At 42.8% G+C, this 19,982-nt stretch overlaps 1 protein-coding gene across 17 annotated transcripts in view; it reads left to right on the forward strand.

Annotated features, from left to right (window-relative positions):
- aopep (aminopeptidase O (putative)) overlaps window positions 1-19,982 on the forward strand; it is a 356,223-nt gene that overhangs the window by 44,385 nt on the left and 291,856 nt on the right. For 16 of the 17 annotated variants that reach the window (XR_010974905.1, XR_010974900.1, XR_010974901.1 and 13 more), the window contains exons 4-5: window positions 7,112-7,262; window positions 13,553-13,801. Coding sequence is in view for 9 of the 17 variants with exons in the window: in XM_068030074.1 (XP_067886175.1) it covers window positions 7,112-7,262; window positions 13,553-13,801 (400 nt within the window). In the remaining 8 variants the exon portion in view is untranslated. The remainder of the gene's footprint in view (window positions 1-7,111; window positions 7,263-13,552; window positions 13,802-19,982) is intronic. The other variant, XM_068030077.1, reaches the window with a different exon arrangement.

Consider the following 19,982-nt stretch of genomic DNA (forward strand, 5'->3'; position numbering starts at 1 on the left):
CTTATCTTTCGCACTGATGTGCTGGGTTCCCCCATCATTGAGGATGGGGATATTTGTGGAGCCACCTCCTCCAGTTAGTTGTTTAATTGTCCACCATCATTCACAGCTGGATGTGGCAGGACTGCAGATCTTAGATCTGATCCGTTGGTTATGGGATCGCTTAGCTCTGTCTATTGCATGCTGCTTACGCAGTTTGGCATGCATATAGTCCTATGTTGTAGCTTCACCAGGTTGACGACTCATTTTGAGGTATGCCTGGTGCTGCTCCTGGCATGCCCTCCTGCACTCTTCATTGAACCAGGGTTGATCTCCTGGCTTGATGGTAATGGTAGAGTGGGGGATATGCCAGGCCATGAGGTTACAGATTGTGGTTGAGTATAATTCTGCTGCTGCTGATGGCCCACAGCACCTCATGGATGCCCAGTTTTGCATTGCTAGATCTGTTCGGAATCTATCCCATTTAGCACGGTGGTAGTGCCGCGCAACACAATGGAGGGTATCCTCAATGCGAAGACGGGACTTCGCCTCCACAAGGACTGTGCGGTGGTCACTCCTACCAATACTGTCATGGACAGATGCATCTGCGGCAGGCAGATTGGTGAGGACGAGGTCAAGTATGTTTTCCCTCTTGTTTGTTCCCTCTCCACCTGCCACAGACCCAGTCTAGCAGCTATGTCCTTTCGGACTCGGCCAGCTCGGTCAGTAGTGGAGCTACCAAGCCACTCTTGGTGATGAACATTGAAGTCCCCCGCTAAGAGTACATTCTGTGCCCTTGCCATCCTCAGTGCTTCCTGCAAGTGCTGTTCAACATGGAGGAGTACTGACTCATCAGCTGAGGGAGGGCAGTAGGTGGTAATCAGCAGGAGGTTTCCTTGTCCATGTTTGACCTGATGCTATGAGACTTCATGAGGTCCAGAGTCGATCTTGAGGACTCCCAGGGCAACTCCCTTCCGACTTTATACCACTGTACCGCCACCTCTGTTGGATCTGTCCTGCCAGTGGGACAGGACATACCCGAGGATGGTGGTAGTAGTGTCTGGGACATTATCTGTAAGGTATGATTCCGTGAGTATGACTGTCGGGCTGTTACTTGACTAGTCTGTGGGACAGCTCTCCCAACTTTGGCGCAAGCCCCCAGATGTTAGTAAGGAGGACTTTGCAGGGTCAAAAGGGCTGGGTTTGCGTTTGTCGTTTCCGGTGCCTAGGTTGATGCCGGGTGGTCTGTCCAGTTTGATTCTTTTTTATTGACTTTGTAGCGGTTAGGTACAACTGAGTGGCTTGCTAGGCCATTTCAGAGGGCATGTAAGAATCAACCACATTGCTGTGGGTCTGGAGTCACATGTAATCCAGACCAGGTAAGGACAGCAGATTTCCTTCCCTGAAGAACATTACTGAACCAGATGGGTTTTTACAACAATTGACAATGGTTTCATGGCCATCGTTAGACTAGCTTTTTAATTCCAGATTTATTCATTGAATTCAAATTCCACTTTCTGCTGTGGTGGGATTTGAACCCATGTCCCCAGAGCAGTACCCTGGGTCTCTGGGTTACACTGGTGCAATGATGCAATGCACCTTGAGGATTTTGTAGGTCTGTAGAAGGCTGGAAGTCCTTGTTCAAGATGATCAGATGCCTTGGTGAGAATTTGGTTTCTAACAGAGGCCTGCAGGCTGGCTTGTAGTGTCTTACACCTACATTTCATGTGAGTGGCACTGCAAAGCCTCTTGCATATAACATTCAGCTACCGTACAGTAGCTGAAATGGCAGGCACATTAAGTTCCAGTGAGATCCCAGCTATTTAGAGCTGTCATCCATTCTGCAAGGAAGACTCTGTCGACCTCCCATAATGTCTGCCTTTTCCATTTCAGATGTATTACTTTGACATAGCACTTCACAAGTACATGGGACATTAAGCCACACAATAAGAATGGAACTGCACAAATAGTTGAAACATGAATCACTGAAGTATTAGGATGACTTATTCGCACCTGGTCCTATGTCGGCTTCTGTGCGTTCATAGCAAGTTTAGTCCTTTAGTGTGTATTACAGGAAGTAAACAGCAATAGCTACAGCTATCTGTTTGTAAAGACATAATCAGTTTAATAAGATACCCGATAAAACTATTCATGACTTTATAAAAGGATAGCTGTATTGATGAAGAATGCTGAGCAGTTTAAAAATTACTTAATGGTTTTTTTGCATGGGAGGTATACTTCCAGGAGCAGTCCATGAAATTGAGAGTTTAGGCTATGTGTGAAATCCGTGTTGGAATTTTGACTTTCAGGTATGTTTGACTGTGGAAAGTACAAGTGTATTGGAGAAGCAGTATAATATGCTACTATAAACAGCTGAAGTTTCTTATTGCCTGTCTCTGGCCCTGTGTCAGCTCATCCATTCCTTTGTTACCTCTAGATTTGACTCTTCCAACGCTCTTCAGGCTGGCCTCCCATCTTCTACCCATCATGAAATTGAACTCATCCAAAACTGCTTCCTGTATCCTAACTCTCAACATGTCCTGTTCACCATCATCCTTGTGCTCACTGACCTGTATTGACTCCTGGTCCAAAAACGCCTCAATTTTAAAATTCTCATCCTCGTTTTCAAACCCTTCAACGGCCTTGCCCATCCTTATCTCTGTAACCTTTTCCATCCATACAACCCTCCACGATCTCTGTGCTTCGCCAATTCTGATCTCCTGTGCATCCCTAATTGTAATCACTCTATCATTGGTGGCTATGCCTTCAGTTGCCTGGGCCCTAAGCTCTGGAATTCCCTCTGCAGCCTGTCTGTCTCTACTTCTCCTCTACCTCCTTTAAGACACTCCTTAAGCCAAGCTTTTGCTCACCTGACCCAGTATCATCATGTGGCTCAGTGACAGATTTTGTTTGATAATCACTCCTGTGAAGCATCTTGGGGCATTTTACTATGCTAATGGTACTATAGAAATGCAAGTTGTTTTTGTTTCATGGTGTATAATTTATTGAGCATATAAATCATTGGACAAGACTTAGCCAATGGATTTTTCTTGTGCTGTACCATCATCTGCAGTTGCTTGTTTTTGTTCATTTTGTAAATGTCCTCCTCTGTGACCCTGGCGAAGTGGGGCACCTTTGCAGCATTAAGCAGCATGCAAGAGAGACCACCATGATTTTCCTGAAAAATTAGAGGGCACTTTGTAAAACACCTCCCTGGCCAATCTGGTCATGGCTTCAGGCCCTCAAAAGTGTATGACAGCCTCACTCTGGCATCTGCCTTGTTGTGCCTAATCTGCATCTCAGATTGAAAATTCCTTTGTGGATGCATGAACCATCTTAAGATAAAATAACCCTTATCCTCTAGGGAACTGATTCCTGTTTTCTCCACTGAAAAGAAGGGGCTCTAGGATTACCATTGTAGACATGCAAATGCCACAAATGAAGTGTTTAAAAATATAAATTTTCTCGACAGAGCATGTCACAGACCTCACATGCTTTCAATACCTGTACCTCCCTTCAGGCTTCATTCTACGAATGAAGGAATGTTAGGAGTACCTTTAAGTTGCTGTCTTGCTGCAGTTTGTCTGATTACTTCGTTTCACATGTCCTAGGTTTCTGTTCAAAAGCATTTTGAGATACCAACTTTGTTGAGGTTCAGGTAGATTTTTTTAATAACCAGCACTGCTGCTGGTTTCCTATGTTGACAGATGTGCTTCTATGTTACTATTAGGCTCAGAAAATCTTTGCAGGGCAGGCTTCCAGAACTGTTATGTCAAAGAAGCCTGCATTACTTTAAATGCTGGAAATTCCCCTGAAACATTAGCGGATAATAGCCCGGACTTTCTGATAGGAGTAACAGTGAGGCTAATGACGCTTACCGTTATAACGAGATAAATCGGAGAGCAATTTCTGGTGTATGCACATGCACTGTTAAATCTGGAAATGCAGACATTGCTGTCAAATATGCCCTGCTCTTCCACAGGGTGGACTGTAACAGTTCTCGTCAATAAACTTGGCATTGAAATCAATACAATAACATTATCTTCCCCATAAAAGATGCCAGGAAAGGTTAGGCCTGGCGCTTTCAGGAGCAAGTGAATTATTAATGGCTTGATAAGTGATAATTACTGCCAAACAATCTCTCTGGTCCTGAAAATTTAATTTAATGTGTGGAGTCTCATTCCTTCAGAAGTTAATTAGTGTTGCAGACTTCATAATTTTAAAAAAGATTTTCTGTCTGTATCTTCTGTCCCTTTTCCTTAGAACATTGAAAAATAGGAGCAGGAGTAGGCCATTCGGCCCTTCAAGCCTGTACCACCATTCAGTACGATCATGGCCCCTTATCCTTAGACTGTGACCCCTGGTCCTGGACTCCCCCGCCATCGGGAACATCCTTCCTGCATCTAGTCGGTCCAGTCCTGTTAGAATTTTGAGGATTTCTATGAGATCCCCTCTCGTTCTTCTTCTAAACCCTAGCGAATACAAGCCTAATCGACCCAATCTCTCTTCATATGTCAGTCCTGCCATCCCAGGAATCAGTCTGGTGAAACTTCGCTGCACTCCCTCCATAGCAAGAACATCCTTCCTCAGATAAGGAGACCAAAACTGCACTTCTGCAATAATACTCCAGATGTGGTCACACCAAGGCCTTGTATAATTGCAGCAAGACATCCTTGCTCCTGTACTCAAATCCTCTCGCTATGAAGGCCAACATACCATTTGCCTTCTTAACTGCCTGCTGCACCTGCATGCTTACTTTCAGCGACTGGTGCACAAGGAATATCATCTGTTTTCCCAATTTTTACTTTGCTTTCTGATCATTTAAATCTCATTTATAGCTCCTGCATTATAATTCCTGGTTTAGACTCTGCCTGTCTCTGAGGATTCTCCAATCTGATTGGTTGAAGTGCCTCGCTGTATCTTGACCAACTCATGGATGCCGCGCTGGATCAGACACTGGATTAGAGCAAGTCTCCACTCAAAAGCCATTTACAACTTTGTGGGCGGTTGTCAGAGAGGTGAACAGCAAGCATTGTTTCTTTGCCGTTGACTGCAAAACCCAGGCTAATATTTTCATGTCAGTTCAGAAATTTGGCATAAATAATTGCCTTTTACAGGAGGCCTGTCACCTTTTGTAGAAGATTTTGAATTTCTTGACTGATTTTATTCGGTGAATACACAAGGATAGGTTATGCCAGAAGGTTCCTTTCATCAAACCCGATTTAGATGTTGCAGTTTTTCTTTGTTTATTAATTCCTTGTTTCCTTGAATTAGCTATAGCAAGTAACTCGCCTCCTGTCTCTCCTATGCCTGTCCACCATCTATAAAGCACAAGTCAGGAGTGTGATGGAATATTCTCCGTTTGCCTGGATGGGTGCAGCTCCATTAACACTCAAGAAGTTCAACACCATCCAGGACAAAGCAGCCAGCTTGATTGGCACCCCATCCACCACCTTCAACATTCACTGCCTTCGCCACCAATGCACAGTGGCAGCAGTATGTACCATCTACAAGATGCACTGCAGCAACTCACCATGCCTTCTTCGACATCACCTTCCAAACCCGCAACCCCTTCCACCTGGAAGGACGAGGGCAGCAGATGCATGGGAATGCCACCGCCTGCAAGTTCCCCTCCAAGCCACACACCGTCCTGTGTGGTTACTTGGAACTATATCGCCGTTCCTTTACTGTCCCTGGATCAAAATCCTGGAACTCCCTTCCTAACAGCGCTGTGGTTTTCTACACCCCTAAGGACTGCAGCAGTTCAAGAGGGCAGCTCACCACCACCTTCTCAAGGGCAATTAGGGATGGGCATGGAAGATGGCAGGATCCCCAAGGACACATTGTACAGCGAGCTTGTCACTGGTATCAGACCCACCGGCCGTCCGTGTCCACTAAACTACTTTAATAGAAAAATACCTGTCAAAGAAAGCCTGCAATTCAGCAAATTACAGTCACCCAGTAATTGATTTTTGTGGAGGATCACAATTGTTGCACAACCAGCTTGTGTTTTCTTCCCATGGCAGGGGAGATGGTGACGTCGTGGTAATGTCGCTGAACTAGTATTCCAAAGGTCCAGGCTAATGCCCAGGGACACGAGTTCAAATCCGACCATGGCAGCTGGTGGAATTTAAATTCAATTAATTAATAAAAAAAAATCTGGAATTGAAAGCTAGTTTCAGTGATGGTGCCATGAAAGTATCATCGATTGTTGTTTTAAAAGAAAACCATATGGGTTCACTAACGTCCTTTAGGGAAGGAAATCTGCCATCCTCACCTGGTCTGGCCTACATGTGACTCTAGACCCACAGCAATGTGATTGACTCTTAACTGCCCTCTGAAATGGCCTAGGAAGACACTCAGTTGTCAAGTGCAATTAGGGATGGGCCACAAATGCTGGCCTTGCCAGTGATGCCCACATCTCATGAGAGAATTAAAAAAATTTCCAATGTGCTAAACCTCAAAGGGTTAGCAGAGAAATTAGCAATTGGGTTAATTAAAATACACCAAATTGTTTGTTTGATAAGGTTATCCAGGGTGTACATGGAGAAGATAATTTTTCATTATTGATTCTTGGTTGTGAAAACAGTTGAGAGAATTTGGCAGAACTGTACCAGTATATTAAGACTGGAATACTCAATTGGTAGGGTGTTTGACCCATACTTAAGAGTTAGGGAGTTGAATGATGGTAAGGACCAATCATCCTTTGATGTTCTAAGGTTGGTGAATGGCATACCACTAATGGGAATGAATGGAGTCAGAAAAGTTGTATACAAGACAGAACACATAAGCATGGAATATTACCAAATGGCACTCCTAGTTCATGGGTGAAACAGAGATGGCACTGTGCCTAACAATATGTCAAAATGTTACAGTAAGCTGGGGAATTGTAGCCTCAGCCTAAATATACACCATTACTGGCATTCCTGGCCCTTTATATTTAATGTAAACTTATTATTGGTGTTTAGAAGAAAAAATTGAATTAATTTGTGACTCAAAGGAAGCTGGCTGTTTATAACAGTATTTGCTAATGCAATGTATTTTTCCCCAAATTTTATTGAGAAGGTAAATATGCAAATTGGAATTTTGTAGAAAATGTCCTTTATTTAAAAAAATTATATTTCTTTGATTCCAGCCTTCTCTAAATGGTTTTATTATGTGACCATGCTTATGCCAGCATCTACTTTCACCATTGCAGTTGGATACTGGGTTGAAGTTAAATCTGAATGCACCCAGATGCTTAGTCCATCATCCTCATCTTCAACCTGTACAAATAAGAGCTGCAGGTTTGCATTGCTATTCTTACAATGAAATTACATTCAAAGCTCTGTAATGGAAATATGTGGTAAACTCTTTATATATTTATGTGCTGTTGCTCAAATAGTAACCCACTAATTTATGCATATTGTAGGCTACCTAATTTAAAATGTTACAATGTAAATGGATGGCGCAGTAACCCACTTTTTTTTTTCTATACCGATGAGAATCTTAAAAACTGATATGGGGTATCAAAATTCAGTTAGGACAAGATATGAATTTAAAAAAAAGTGCCATTAAATTGGATAAACTCGTCTTCCATTCATGATCTTCATCCGTTGTCTTCTCCACCCTCTCAAATTGTCTTGAATATGTCACTGCTCAACTCTGTTCACCTTTCCCACAACTCACTGTTCGAATCCCTTCAGTCTGGATTCTGAGCTGCCCAAAGCACTAAGACTGCCAGCAATGATGTTTCTGTGACCACATTATCCCTCCTTGACAATGCCACAGTGATTGGCACAATTGATCTTTCATAACCTCTCAGCTATGGTCTACTTTTGGTGGTCTCATTCCTATCTGTTCCAATATAGCCAGCACATTTCCAGCAGAGGCTTCTCCTCCCATCCCTGTGGTGTACTCAAAAGTTGTCAACCTTGGTCCCTTCCTTCCTTCCCATTTAAATATTGATCCTCGGTGACATTATCCATAGGCATGCAGTGGTTTTTCCATGTGCCTCTTCACCCCTTTTCTTGTCTCTACAAGTAACTTGCTGTTGCAGACTGCCTGTCCAATATCAGAATGGAACATTGTGAAGCCAAGGACGTTGCATTTGGGCCTCAGCATGAAGTCTGTACTCTTGCCACTGTTTCTAGCTCCACTCCCATGGCTTGGTCAAGCTGCACTGAACTATATGCAGTTTTGGTGAGATGCTTGTCTAGAGCTGACTTTCAAACCCCATTTCCTACTTCTCCCTCTGAAATATAATCTTCTTTGGCTGCTACCTTAACCTCAGTGCAGTAAAATCCCTTTTCGACTGTTTTGTCATTTTCTGATTTGATTTCTTGATTTGATTTCTTGAATTGATTTCTGATTTGATTTCTTGTTGACCAAGCTGCACCTTTCACAAGCTTCACAAGTCCTGTCCCACAACTTTCCCCATACTACATCCTCGTTGCTCGTTACGCCAATAATTACTGACCTACACTGACTCCTGCTCCCCCGACACATTGATTTTAAAATCCTCATTGTTGTCTACAAATTCCTTGATGACCTTGTCCCACCCAACCTCAGTGATATCTTCCATATTAAATCTAATTCCAAGCCAATCATAGAAATTTACAGCATGGAAGGAGGCCATTTGGCTCATCGTGTCCACACCGGTTGATAAGGAGCCATCCAGCCTAATCCCACTTTCCGACTCTTGGTCTGTAGACGTATAGGCTCTGGCATTTCAAGTGCATATCCAAGTACCTTTTCAATGTTATGAGGGTTTCTGTCTCTACCACCTTTTCAGGCAGTGAGTTCCAGACCCCCTACCTCCTCTGGGTGAAAAAATTTCCCCTCGAGTCCCCTCTAAGCCTCTTACCTCTTGCCCTAAATCTATGCCCCCTTGTTATGGACCCCTCAACCCAGGAAAATAAGGTCTTCCTATCCACTCTATCTAGACCCCTCATAATTTTATACACTTCAATTAGTTTTCCCCTCAGCCTCCACTGTTCCAAAGAACACAACCGTACCCTATCCAATCTTTCCTCATAACTAATATTCTCCAGTCCAGGCAACATCCTCGTAAATCTTCTCTGTCCCCTCGCCAGAGGAATCACATCTTTCCTATAGTGCGGTGACCAGAACTGCATGTAGTACTCTAGCTGTGGTCTAACTAGTTTTTATACAGTTCTGGCATAATCTCCCTGACCTTATATTCTGTGCCCCAGCTAATAAAGGCAAGTATCCTGTGTGCCTTCTTGACCATCTTATCTACTTGTCCAACCACCTTCAGGGATCTGTGAACGTGCACTCCAAGGTGTCTCTGTTCCTCTACACTTCTCAGTGCCTTACCATTTATTGTGTGTTCCCTTGCTTTGTTAGCCTTCGCAAATACACTTTTATTTTTATTTATTTAGAGATACAGCACTGAAACAGGCCCTTCGGCCCTCTGAGTCTGTGCCGACCATCAACCACCCATTTTATACTAATCCTACATTAATCCCATATTCCCTACCACATCCCCACAATTCTCCTACCACCTACCTACACTAGGGGCAATTTACAATGGCCAATTTACCTATCAACCTGCAAGTCTTTGGCTGTGGGAGGAAACCGGAGCACCCGCCGGAAATCCACGCGGTCACAAGGAGAACTTGCAAACTCCACACAGGCAGTACCCAGAACTGAACCCGGGTCGCTGGAGCTGTGAGGCTGCGGTGCTAACCACTGTGCCACTGTGCTCCGGATTGAACTCTATTTTCCACTGTTCCGTTCACCTGACTAGTCCACTGATCTTTTTTTATTCCTTCAAGGGATATGGGCGTCGCTGGCTAAGCCAGCATTTATTGCCCAGCCCTAATTCCCCTTGAAAAAGTGGTGGTGAGCTGCCTCTTGAACCGCTGCAGTCCACGTCACGTAGGTACACCAATAGTGCTATTAGGAAGGGAGTTCCAGGATTTTGACTCGGTGACAGTGAAGGAACGGCGATATAGTTCCAAGTCAGGACCGTGTGTGACTTGGAGGGGAACTTGTGTGTTCCCATGCATCTACTGCCCTTGTCCTTCTAGGCGGAAGAGGTTTGGCAGGTGCTGTCGAAGGAGCCTTGGCGAGTTGCTGCAGTGCATCTTGTAGATGGTACACACTGCTGCCACTGTGTGTCGGTGGTGGAGGGAGCGTATATTGAAAGTGGTGGATGGGGTGCCAATCAAGCGGGCTGCTTTGTCCTGGATGGTGTCAAGCTTCTTTCTGCAGTCTGTAGCTTTTTTCTTCATTATTAATCACATGGCCAATTTTTGTATTGCCTGCTGGACTTCTTAATCATACCCCTATATTCGAGTCCACGTCATCGATATAAGCCACTAAAAACAAGGGGCCTAGTACTAAGACCTGCGGAACCTCAGTGGAAACAGCTTTCCAGTCACACAAAACACCAGTGACAATTACCCTTTGCTTCCTGCCTCTGAGCCAATTTTGGATCCAACTTGTCACTTTGCCTTGGTTCCAGTGGGCTTTTACTTTCGTCACCAATCTGCCATGTGGGACTTGCCCAAAAGCCTTGCTAAAATCCATATAGACTACATCAAATACACTACCCTCATCGACCCTCCTTGTTACCTCCTCAAAATATGAATCATGTTAGTCAGACATGACCTTCCCTTAACAAATCCGTGCTGACTTTTTGATTAATCTGTGTCTTTCTCAATGAAGATTTTTCCAGTCCCTCAGAATTTTTTCCAATAATTTGTCCACCACTGAGGGTAGGCTGACTGGCCTGTAACTACTTAGTCTATCCCTTTCTCCCTTTTTAAATAATGATGAATACTTAATGAATACTTTGTATCTGTTTTCACAAAAGAGAGGGGAGGTGCAGGTCCTCCATTCCTCTGGCACCACCCCTGTAGACAGGTAGGATTGAAAAATGATGGTCAGAGTCTGCTATTTCTTCTCTCGCTTTGCTTAGCCTAGGATATATTTCACCTGGGCCTTGGGATTTGTCCACTTTCAAAGATGTTAAATCCCTTAATACTCTCTGTTAATTTTATCTAATATTTCATACTCCTCCTCCCTGATTGTAATGCCTGTATCTCCCCTCTCTTTTGTGAAAACAGATACAAAGTATTCATTAAGAACCATATCGATGTCCATTGCCTCCATGCTCAAGTTACCCTTATGGTCCTGAATAGGCCCTACTCTTTCTTTAGTTTCCTGTTGCTCTTCATGTATTTATAAAAAATCTTCGGGTTTTCCTTGATTGTACTTGTCAATATTGTTTCTTTGCTTTCCAAATGTCCTTTTTAATTTTACTCCTACACTTTTTAATACTCCTTTAGGTTTTTTTTGCAGTATTGAGCCCTCTTTATGTCATAAGCTTTCCTTTTTCTCTTCATCCTCTCCTTTAACATCCCTTGACATCCAGTGGGTTTTGGATTTGTTCGTCTTACCTTTTTTTAAGCGAACATAGTTGTTCTGAACCCTCACTATCTTTTCCTTGAATGCCCCTGGCACTGATTTACCTTCAAGTAGCTGTTTCCAGCCCACTTCAGCTAAATTGCATCTCAGCTTAGTAAAATTAGCTTTTCTCCAATTGAGAACTTTTTTCCTGGTCTATCTTTGTCCTTTTCCATAACTACCCTAAATCTGACTGAATTATACTCACTTCTACCAAAGTGCTCCCCAACTGATACCCCTTGCACTTGCCCAGCTTCCTTCCCTAAAACTAAATCCAGAACCACCTCTTATTGAGCTTGCTATGTACTGGCTTAAAAAAAAGTTCTCCTGAATGCATTTTTAAGAAATCTGCTCCCTGTATGCCTTTCATACTAAGTTCATTCCAGTTAATATTAGGGTAGTTGAAATCCCCCACAATTACTGCCCTATTGTTTTGCACTTCTCAGAGATTTGCCTACATATTTGCTCTTCTAATTCCCTCTGACTGGGGGTCTATAAGTATACTCCCAGTAGTGTGATTTCCCCCTTTGTTCTTCATTTCAACCCATATGGCCTCATTTGATGATCCTTCTGCCATATCATCCCTCCTTACATCTATAATTGTTTCTTTAATCAATATTGCGACCCCCTTCTCCTTTTTATCCCCCTCTCTATCTCATCTGAAAATTCTGTAACCAGGAATGTTGGGCTACCATTTCTGCCCTTTCAGCCATGTCTCAGTAATATCCACATGTCAATCTGTGCTCTCTACTCAACTGCCTTACCCGCTAGAATTCTTGCATTGAAGTATATGCCATTTAGCAAGGTCAAACTCCCTTGTTGTCTATTTTTATAGCCTTTGTTTCCTCTGCCTTCCAAACGCACTTACTAATTTGCTGCCTTCCATTTCCAATTTCTCTGCTTTCTGAATCTACTCTCATATTCCCATCTCCCTATTAAGCTAGTTTAAACCCTCCCCAACAACACCAGCGAGGATATTTATACTGGTCCGGCTGAGGTGCAATCCGTTCGGCTTGTACAGGTCAAATCTCCCCCAGAAGCAGTCCCAATGCCTCAGGAAACTAAAGCCCTCTTTCCTGCACCATCTCTCTGGCCACGTATTCATCAGCTCTATCTTCCTATTTCTGTACTCACTGGCGTGTGGCACTGGGAGAAATCCAGAGATTACTACCTTTTGAGGTCCTGCTTTTCAATTCTCTCCTAGATCACTCCTCCAACTCTGATCAGTGAATTCCCGCCACCCCACTTCATTCCACTATCAGATGCCATGACCCCATCCTCTGAACTCCTTCCCCAAACTTGCCACCTTGCATTCTATGTTCCCATCTTTAAACACCTTCTCAAAACTCATCTCTTTGACAATGCCTTTGGTAATCTTTCCTAACTCCTATACTATTGTGCTTGTTTCTCTTTGTGAAATGCCTTGAAATGTTTTTCCATGTTAAAGGCACAAGTCTGTTGCTGTTTACTTCAATTCTTTAGAGGTTTATTCCTCTTTTCCTTTGAGTAAATAAACCTGCACTTGGTATCTCATTAGATGGTTACAACTGACTGCAGATTTTATAGGAATTTTGAGAAACTCCGATTTGAATGTAACATGCCCTTTACCACTCAGTGATGAAGCTTATGGGAGGAGTAATACTAAAGAAAGAAGTTGCCTTATGAAATTGTACTTGAGATGCTCTCACAAGCATATATAAAATTTCAGGCTTTATTTAGGTTATTGCTTACCTATGAGATATTGGTATGACAAACCAATTTTTGAAAATTAAAACTTTAAAAACAAGTTTGAACAATTTAATCCCAATGTCAAGTCAGACTTCCATCAGACCTATATTCACGATAAAATGTTACTTCAATCAGGGTATCTTAGATCATCCAGTAACGTGTAGATGTGAATCAAATTGCAAAATCATAAACCCTCGAATTATTGTAACTTGGATAATTGATTTTGTATGATCTGGGATAGTAGGAAGACCTACACTATAATTGGTTTCCAAAGGTGATTTGTGAAGAATTTGACTCTGTTTAATTAAATTGTGTATCAAATCAGTGCTATTACTTTGCTTTTGACCCATTTAAAAATATTTTTCAGTAGCTATATTTATTCCCCCAGTTCCTGCATTCTTTTACCCTGTGGTTTTGCACCCTTTTTTACTAGTGTTTCCCTGCCATCCTGTGATCACCCAGCCTATCCTTGCCGTTTTCAAAACCCGATAGCTCAAGCCCAGGATTGCATTCCTCATCGCGTCTTTGCACCTGATTGTCTGAAATTAAGGAGCCAAGAGGTTTTGCTTCCACTGGTGGCTCGGTGCCTTTCTGCAGCTTATTGTGTCCTGGGCACTCACCCTTTCTCCAGGGTTGATGTGCTAATAGTCCCAGCTAGCTTTTCTAGTCTGGGAATGGCCAGGTAAGTTTGTTGCTTTCATAATGCTCTTGAAATTATGTAAATTATTGGTGCTTTGTTTACGAACATCAAAAAGGTTTCTTTTAAAGAAGCTGTTCTTTAGCATGTGAAATATATCCCAGAAAAATCTTTTAAAAATTCAACTTAAATTATTTCCATGTTAATTCCCATCTCCAAATCAGATCATCAATTTGTTGATTTTTTTTTTTAAATTAGTAAAATTATTCTAAAATTAGCAAGTGAATTTTTGTGAATTCCTGTTGTCATATTATCTCGTTCCAGATCAATACAAATGAAGCTGAAGGGCAGGCATAGAGGTTGAACACAGAGCTTTAATGGATACTTGTTGCTTCAGCCTACATGTGCTAACTGTCCAAGAGAACTGAATCACATGATATTGCATCACTTCCTGTGATAACATACATATTAACAAAAACATATTGAAATGATTATATTTAACATACTAACAAATACATACTAACATCACAACATCTCCCTTCCTTTAAATGACAACCCCATATAGTATAACATTAATATGTATATAAATAAGCAACCCTTATGAGATATAGGAAATTTGACAACTATAACACTATTTACATAAAATATTCAAGTGTAACACTCCTCTTCAAGGTGTTGTCTACGTTTGGGACAGTACTGGTTGTCAGCTGACTTGACCAGACCTTGTGACAATGACATGGGTTTGTTCTCGAACTGTCAGTCCTTTCCTCCTAAAGAGTGTGTTTGGGAGGATTGTCCTCAGTTGCAGATTTGTCTCTTGTTATCATTTCATCTGCAAAACATACATGCGTATGCATAGGCGATGCTGGTTGTTCACCCTGTGCATGGATAGCAGAATCTCCCCTGAGGTGAGATTGATTCCTTCACAGTACCGCACCATTTGGTGTTGTTACCTCATACAGACTTGGTTCTTTGCACACGTTGGACACCTCTGCTGGGATCCATGTCTGTTCTTGCGGATATATGACCCTCACTTCTGGACAATGTATAGGGCGGTAATTCTGCACTTGCACGCACATCATGTGCGTCTTACATCTTGTTTTGTTTCTGACGTAACCGGTCTGTGATCAAGGACAATTTGGTGAGATGATAGCTTGGTAGTGTGGTTCTCAATGGTTGACCAAACGTAATCTCGGCAAGTGATGGCAATCTGGAGCCTATTGGCATTGTGTGAAGATGCAATATTGCAACTTGGATATCTTGCCTGGTTTCTGAACCCTTTTTGATCAGCGATTTGACTGTACTGACCACACATTCAGCCATCCCATTTGAATGAGGATATTGGGTGATGATGTGACATGGTTGATAGACTATAATTCATCCATATCCTGGAACAGTTTTCCCATGTATTGTGGACCGTTGACATCACGGTAGACACCACTTCCAAAGGAACAGTAAAAACACTAAAGATAGCACTAACACTGTTGGCCACAGCTGTACTCTATGCGTCTCGAAGCCTCTGCACATTAGGAAATTTGGAGTGGTGGTCAGTCACCCGCAGTTTTCTGTGCCCACAGAGCACAAATCTGTTGCTAGCTTGATCCATGGTGATGATGGTATGTCATGTGGTTGGAGAGGCTGTTTCTGTTGACCAGCCTGGTGTCCTGACCTGCATCACGAGATCTCACCATCTGGTCAGTGTCCAAGCTGATGCTGGGCCAGAATACTGATTCGCGAGCAAGTCCCCTCGTCCTTTCTATTCCCATGTGTCCTTGGTGGAGCTGTCCAAGTATGTCAGACTGAAGTATTGCCAGGATGAGTACTTGGCGTCCTTTGAGTAGTACTCCATTGGATGTATTGATTTTTGTCTCTATATGGCCAATATGTTCTCAGATCCATCGAGATCTCCTGAATGGTCTCTGGCCAACCTTCTACAACGATTTGCCACAGAGCTTGGAGCATGGGGTCTTGAGAAGTCTTCCTTTGGAGTCCCCCTGTCTTGTTTTGACCAAAGCACATGAGATCTACATTGCAGACATTCTCAAAGCTTGCACAGACTTCGTCCACCTAGAAATCAAGTGGTATGTCTTGCGCCTTCCCAGGGTTGAGCAGTCCACTTAGAGTGTCTGATAGGACCATCTGACTATTGGGTTTGTATCTGATATCACAGTTGTGGCCCTGAATCTGGATGCGAAACATCTGGAGTTGAGGCGGTGCACTAATGAGCGATTTTCTCCAGATCATCTCCAGCAGCTTATGATCTGTCTCGACTGTGAACTCTTTGCTGAATAGGTATGTATGGAAACTGGTGATCCTGAAGGCAGGTGAGAGTTTCTTGTTCAACATTGGAGTAATTTGCTTGTGCTGGTGTCAGACCTTTTGAACCAAATACAACAGGCTTGACCTTTGTGATGCATCCACTTCCACTTCTGAGGGTCATAGTATTGAAAACATGATTTGGCTGATGGCGCTTGTTTCAGTGCATTGAATGCATGTTGGTGATCTTCCTGCCATAGGAACGGTGTGTCTTTCTTCAGCAATTCTCTTAGTGGAGATGCTTTTTCTGAGAAGCTCGGTATGTACGCAACAAAGAAGTTGAATTGACCTAGATACCTTTGCAGGGGGTCCTTGTCCTGCGGTGTCAGCATTAACTGCATGTCTTCGATCTTCCTAGGTCCAGGCAGGCATCTGAGCTTGAGTAAATGGCAATGAAAATATTTATGCTATCTGCCTTAATGGAGCACTGTTTGTAGTTGAAAACTAAACTTTCGCATCAGGCAGTCTCCATTAACAAGTGCAGATTTCTGTCATGCTCTTCGTCTGCAATACACACACAGCCCAGGACTCATTCCGTTATCTGGTCCATATGCTGTTGAAATGTACCCTGGCTGACCGTCAGCCAAAATGATAAACGGAGGAAACAGTACCTGCCAAAGGGAGTTCTAAATGTTGTTGGCTTGCAACCCTATTGACAAGTTTACATACCAATATCTTTTTTTTGCATCTAATTTAGAAAAGTGTGTTGCTGCAGAAAACGTTGGGTTTAGCTCTTCTAGCATTGGCATCTTATGAGGACATCTCTTTAAGGCTTTGTTTAGCCTCCTTGGGTCTAAACATAGTTGAATTGAATTGTCCTTCTTGATTGCGGTAGTGATGGACTTACACCAGTCCATGTGATATTGCACTCGTGGAATGATGCCTTGTTTTTCCATTCCATCTTCAATTTTTTTCGAATGTGGTTGCATTTACGCGGCAGCTTGATTGACGGCATTGACCTTCTTTAAGGTGTAGGACTGCTTCCCTGTGGAAATTCCCAACTGTGCCAAACCGATCCAGCTACAACCTCTGGAGGTCTTGTACCGATCCAATTGGTGTGCACCTGTTTTGACTGCTGTGATCTTCTGACTGGGTTAGCTCATGAATGGTGACCATGTTAAGTTTGTTGCACGCTGGTAGCTCTGCTACTGCTGGTCCTGACACATCCACTGTGTAGAATATCTGAGTAGACCATATTGACTCTTTGTACCTGCATTCCATGTCTAGGGAACCTAGGCACTTTATTCGTGAGCCATTGTATGCCGTAAGCTTCACGCTTGTGGGTTGGACCACACACTTCCATGCCTCATGGTCCATGTCCTTGAGAACGTAGAAAGGTAGAGTGTTGGCACATGCACCTGTGTCCATCTTCACTCTCAGTGGATGCCGTCCAGCCTTATTGGGGCAGACGATCTGGTGTGTTGCAAAAGCTTGCATTTTGTTAACGAAATGGACCTGTTCCGCTCAGGTGATCGTGTGAAATAGCTGTTCACCTGTAGTGTCTTCACCTCGATCCACCTCATCCATTTTGATCAGATGTTTCCCAATTTCATGCAAGTGTCTTGCCTCCCTTCGCCTCTGGGTGGCATAGTTCTGCAGCTTGAGCACTGCCTGCTCCTGGCTTCTCGTTGTGTTCCTACTGCTGAACCTTCTGCAAAGGCCCAATGCCTTCTAAGCCCGCATGCCTTGCACATGTCTGGGTATGCTGGGCATCTACACGGTTGTTGGGAGAGCCCACAGTTACTGCATACCTTGTTCTGCCTAGGTGCCTTGGATATTATACCCACTGGCGTCTCTAACCCTAAATCTTACAATCACTGTCTCCCTGTGATAATTGCCTTCGATCTGTCCGTCCTGTAGTATACTCTCCATGCCGTGTCCATTCGGCTTTTCCAGGATGTCTTTCTAGAACGCCTCAATAGGAGTGGAGGCGATAACCAACTCCATAATTCATTCCAAGAGTTTAGAATCAGCGATGTTGCATTCTTTTGCTTTCTCTCTGCACCAGTTAACAAAGTCGTCCAAGTTCTCGTTGGCTTTCTGTCCATACAGCATGATGGTGTACTCTGAAGTTAACTTTAATCCTAAGATGACTTTCTGATGTAGCCCATAGCTTTGATGACTCCTTCTGGTCAGTATTGGATAAACCAGAAGTATTGAATCTGAGCAGACCTTCGTTTTCGTATAGTGATCCTAATTTTTATAGCCTGTTTCTCTGCTTCCACAACCTCGTGATCTAGGAAGCATAGTTCAATCCTCTGCTTAAACAGTTTGAACTTGTCTGGGACATCAGATGCTTTCCAGTCCATCTTTGGAAATCCAGCTGGCGTTGCCTAAGCCTTCTACTCTTTTTTTTTTTCTCCCCCGAGGAGCAAACCTTGCTTTAAAAGTTGCTGCAAGCTATGATGTCTGCAGAGCTGAGCAAGAACCATGCCCTGAACTGTATTGCTGCAGAGAGGGCTTGTGAGCTTGTAGGCGGGAGGGGCCCTTGCGTTGGGGTTGGCTAATGATGTGCCAGTGAGGCGGCAGTGAGAAGAAATCCGTACCAAAACACAATGCTGCACTGATCTCTGTGGCTGGCACTACCATTGATTTTTGTCTTGCTGGCCTGGGGCAAAACCAGGAGTGTGTCCAAATTGCCTTCAATCTCTACTCGCACCGTTGCTGTCCCGATGTGAGAGCTGTGATCTGGTCGCAGCACTTCAGGTAGGGCTTCTGATTTGAATTGTCACTTTCAGCTGCTGATCAATGCTGTCGACTCAGTACCGTTGCCACCATATTGTATTATCTCTTTCTAGATTAATACAAATGAAGCTAAAGGGCAGGCATAGAGGTTGAACACAGAGATTTAATGGAGACTTATTGCTTCAGCCTGAACGTGCCAATTGACTGTGCAATAGAACTGAATCATGTGATATTGCATCACCTCCTGTGATTACATACATATTAGCATAAACATATGTTTAAATGATTATATTTAACATACTATCAAATACACTATCACAACACCTGCCAAATCTGTTTTTAATTGTGTCTTGTGGAAACAGTCCTAATGATGTTCCTAAAGGTATCAATAAAGGTTGATGAGTTCCACAGTACTACACTTGAAATAAAGTTTTGTGTTCCTGAGACGGGCATGAATTGGACCTCTGCTTCTATGTATATTCCTACTGCAGCAGAATAGCAGCAATAATAGAAAGCTAAATTGTATTCGTGTCTATAAATTATTCACTTGATGCCTACTAATTTATAATTTGCAATTGACCTATTGGGCTTAAATTATTGAATATGGAGAATGCTTTAGATTGAGTGAAGAATGAAAAAGAAAAGCTGCTGCAAACAAGATAGGATTTTCTTTGTGTAGAATAATTATAGCTTACACCATTTGTTACATTACAGTAGCTTTTAGTGTTCTTGTACTACACAAAATATTAAAAAAAAAGTGATTATCTTTAATAGTGTCACACATCCAAAGCTGGTCAGTTGTGTCTGGAAATTGAAAAGAATGGCGTAAGCTCTTCCTCAGAACTCCAACTTGACTTTCTATAGTTTCTTGTTTTCAGGTAATGGAAAACCTGTAATGCCAGTACTTTCTGTTTATATTTCAGATTTTTGTTTTTACAATTTTCACCATATTCCACTTCAAGAATTATTTTACGAGTTTAATGTACTGTACTTCAATGGTAGACTCTGCTTGTACTGTAACAGGAGATTGAAGATAGGTCAATCTGAAGGATAGGACAGTTGGCTTGCTGTTCTCAAATTCTTGGTACATTAGGTTAATGAGTGAGTTTAAAAGTTGCTGGTTAACTTCAAAACAGATACAGAGAGCTCTCTGCTGCTGTTGGCATTTTATTGTGGTGGAGCATCTCATGGATACTTTTGACTGAGGATTGATGGCCCTCAGTTC

This window comes from Heterodontus francisci, chromosome 4, assembly GCF_036365525.1.
Source record: "Heterodontus francisci isolate sHetFra1 chromosome 4, sHetFra1.hap1, whole genome shotgun sequence".
Classification (NCBI taxonomy): Eukaryota; Metazoa; Chordata; class Chondrichthyes; order Heterodontiformes; family Heterodontidae; genus Heterodontus; species Heterodontus francisci.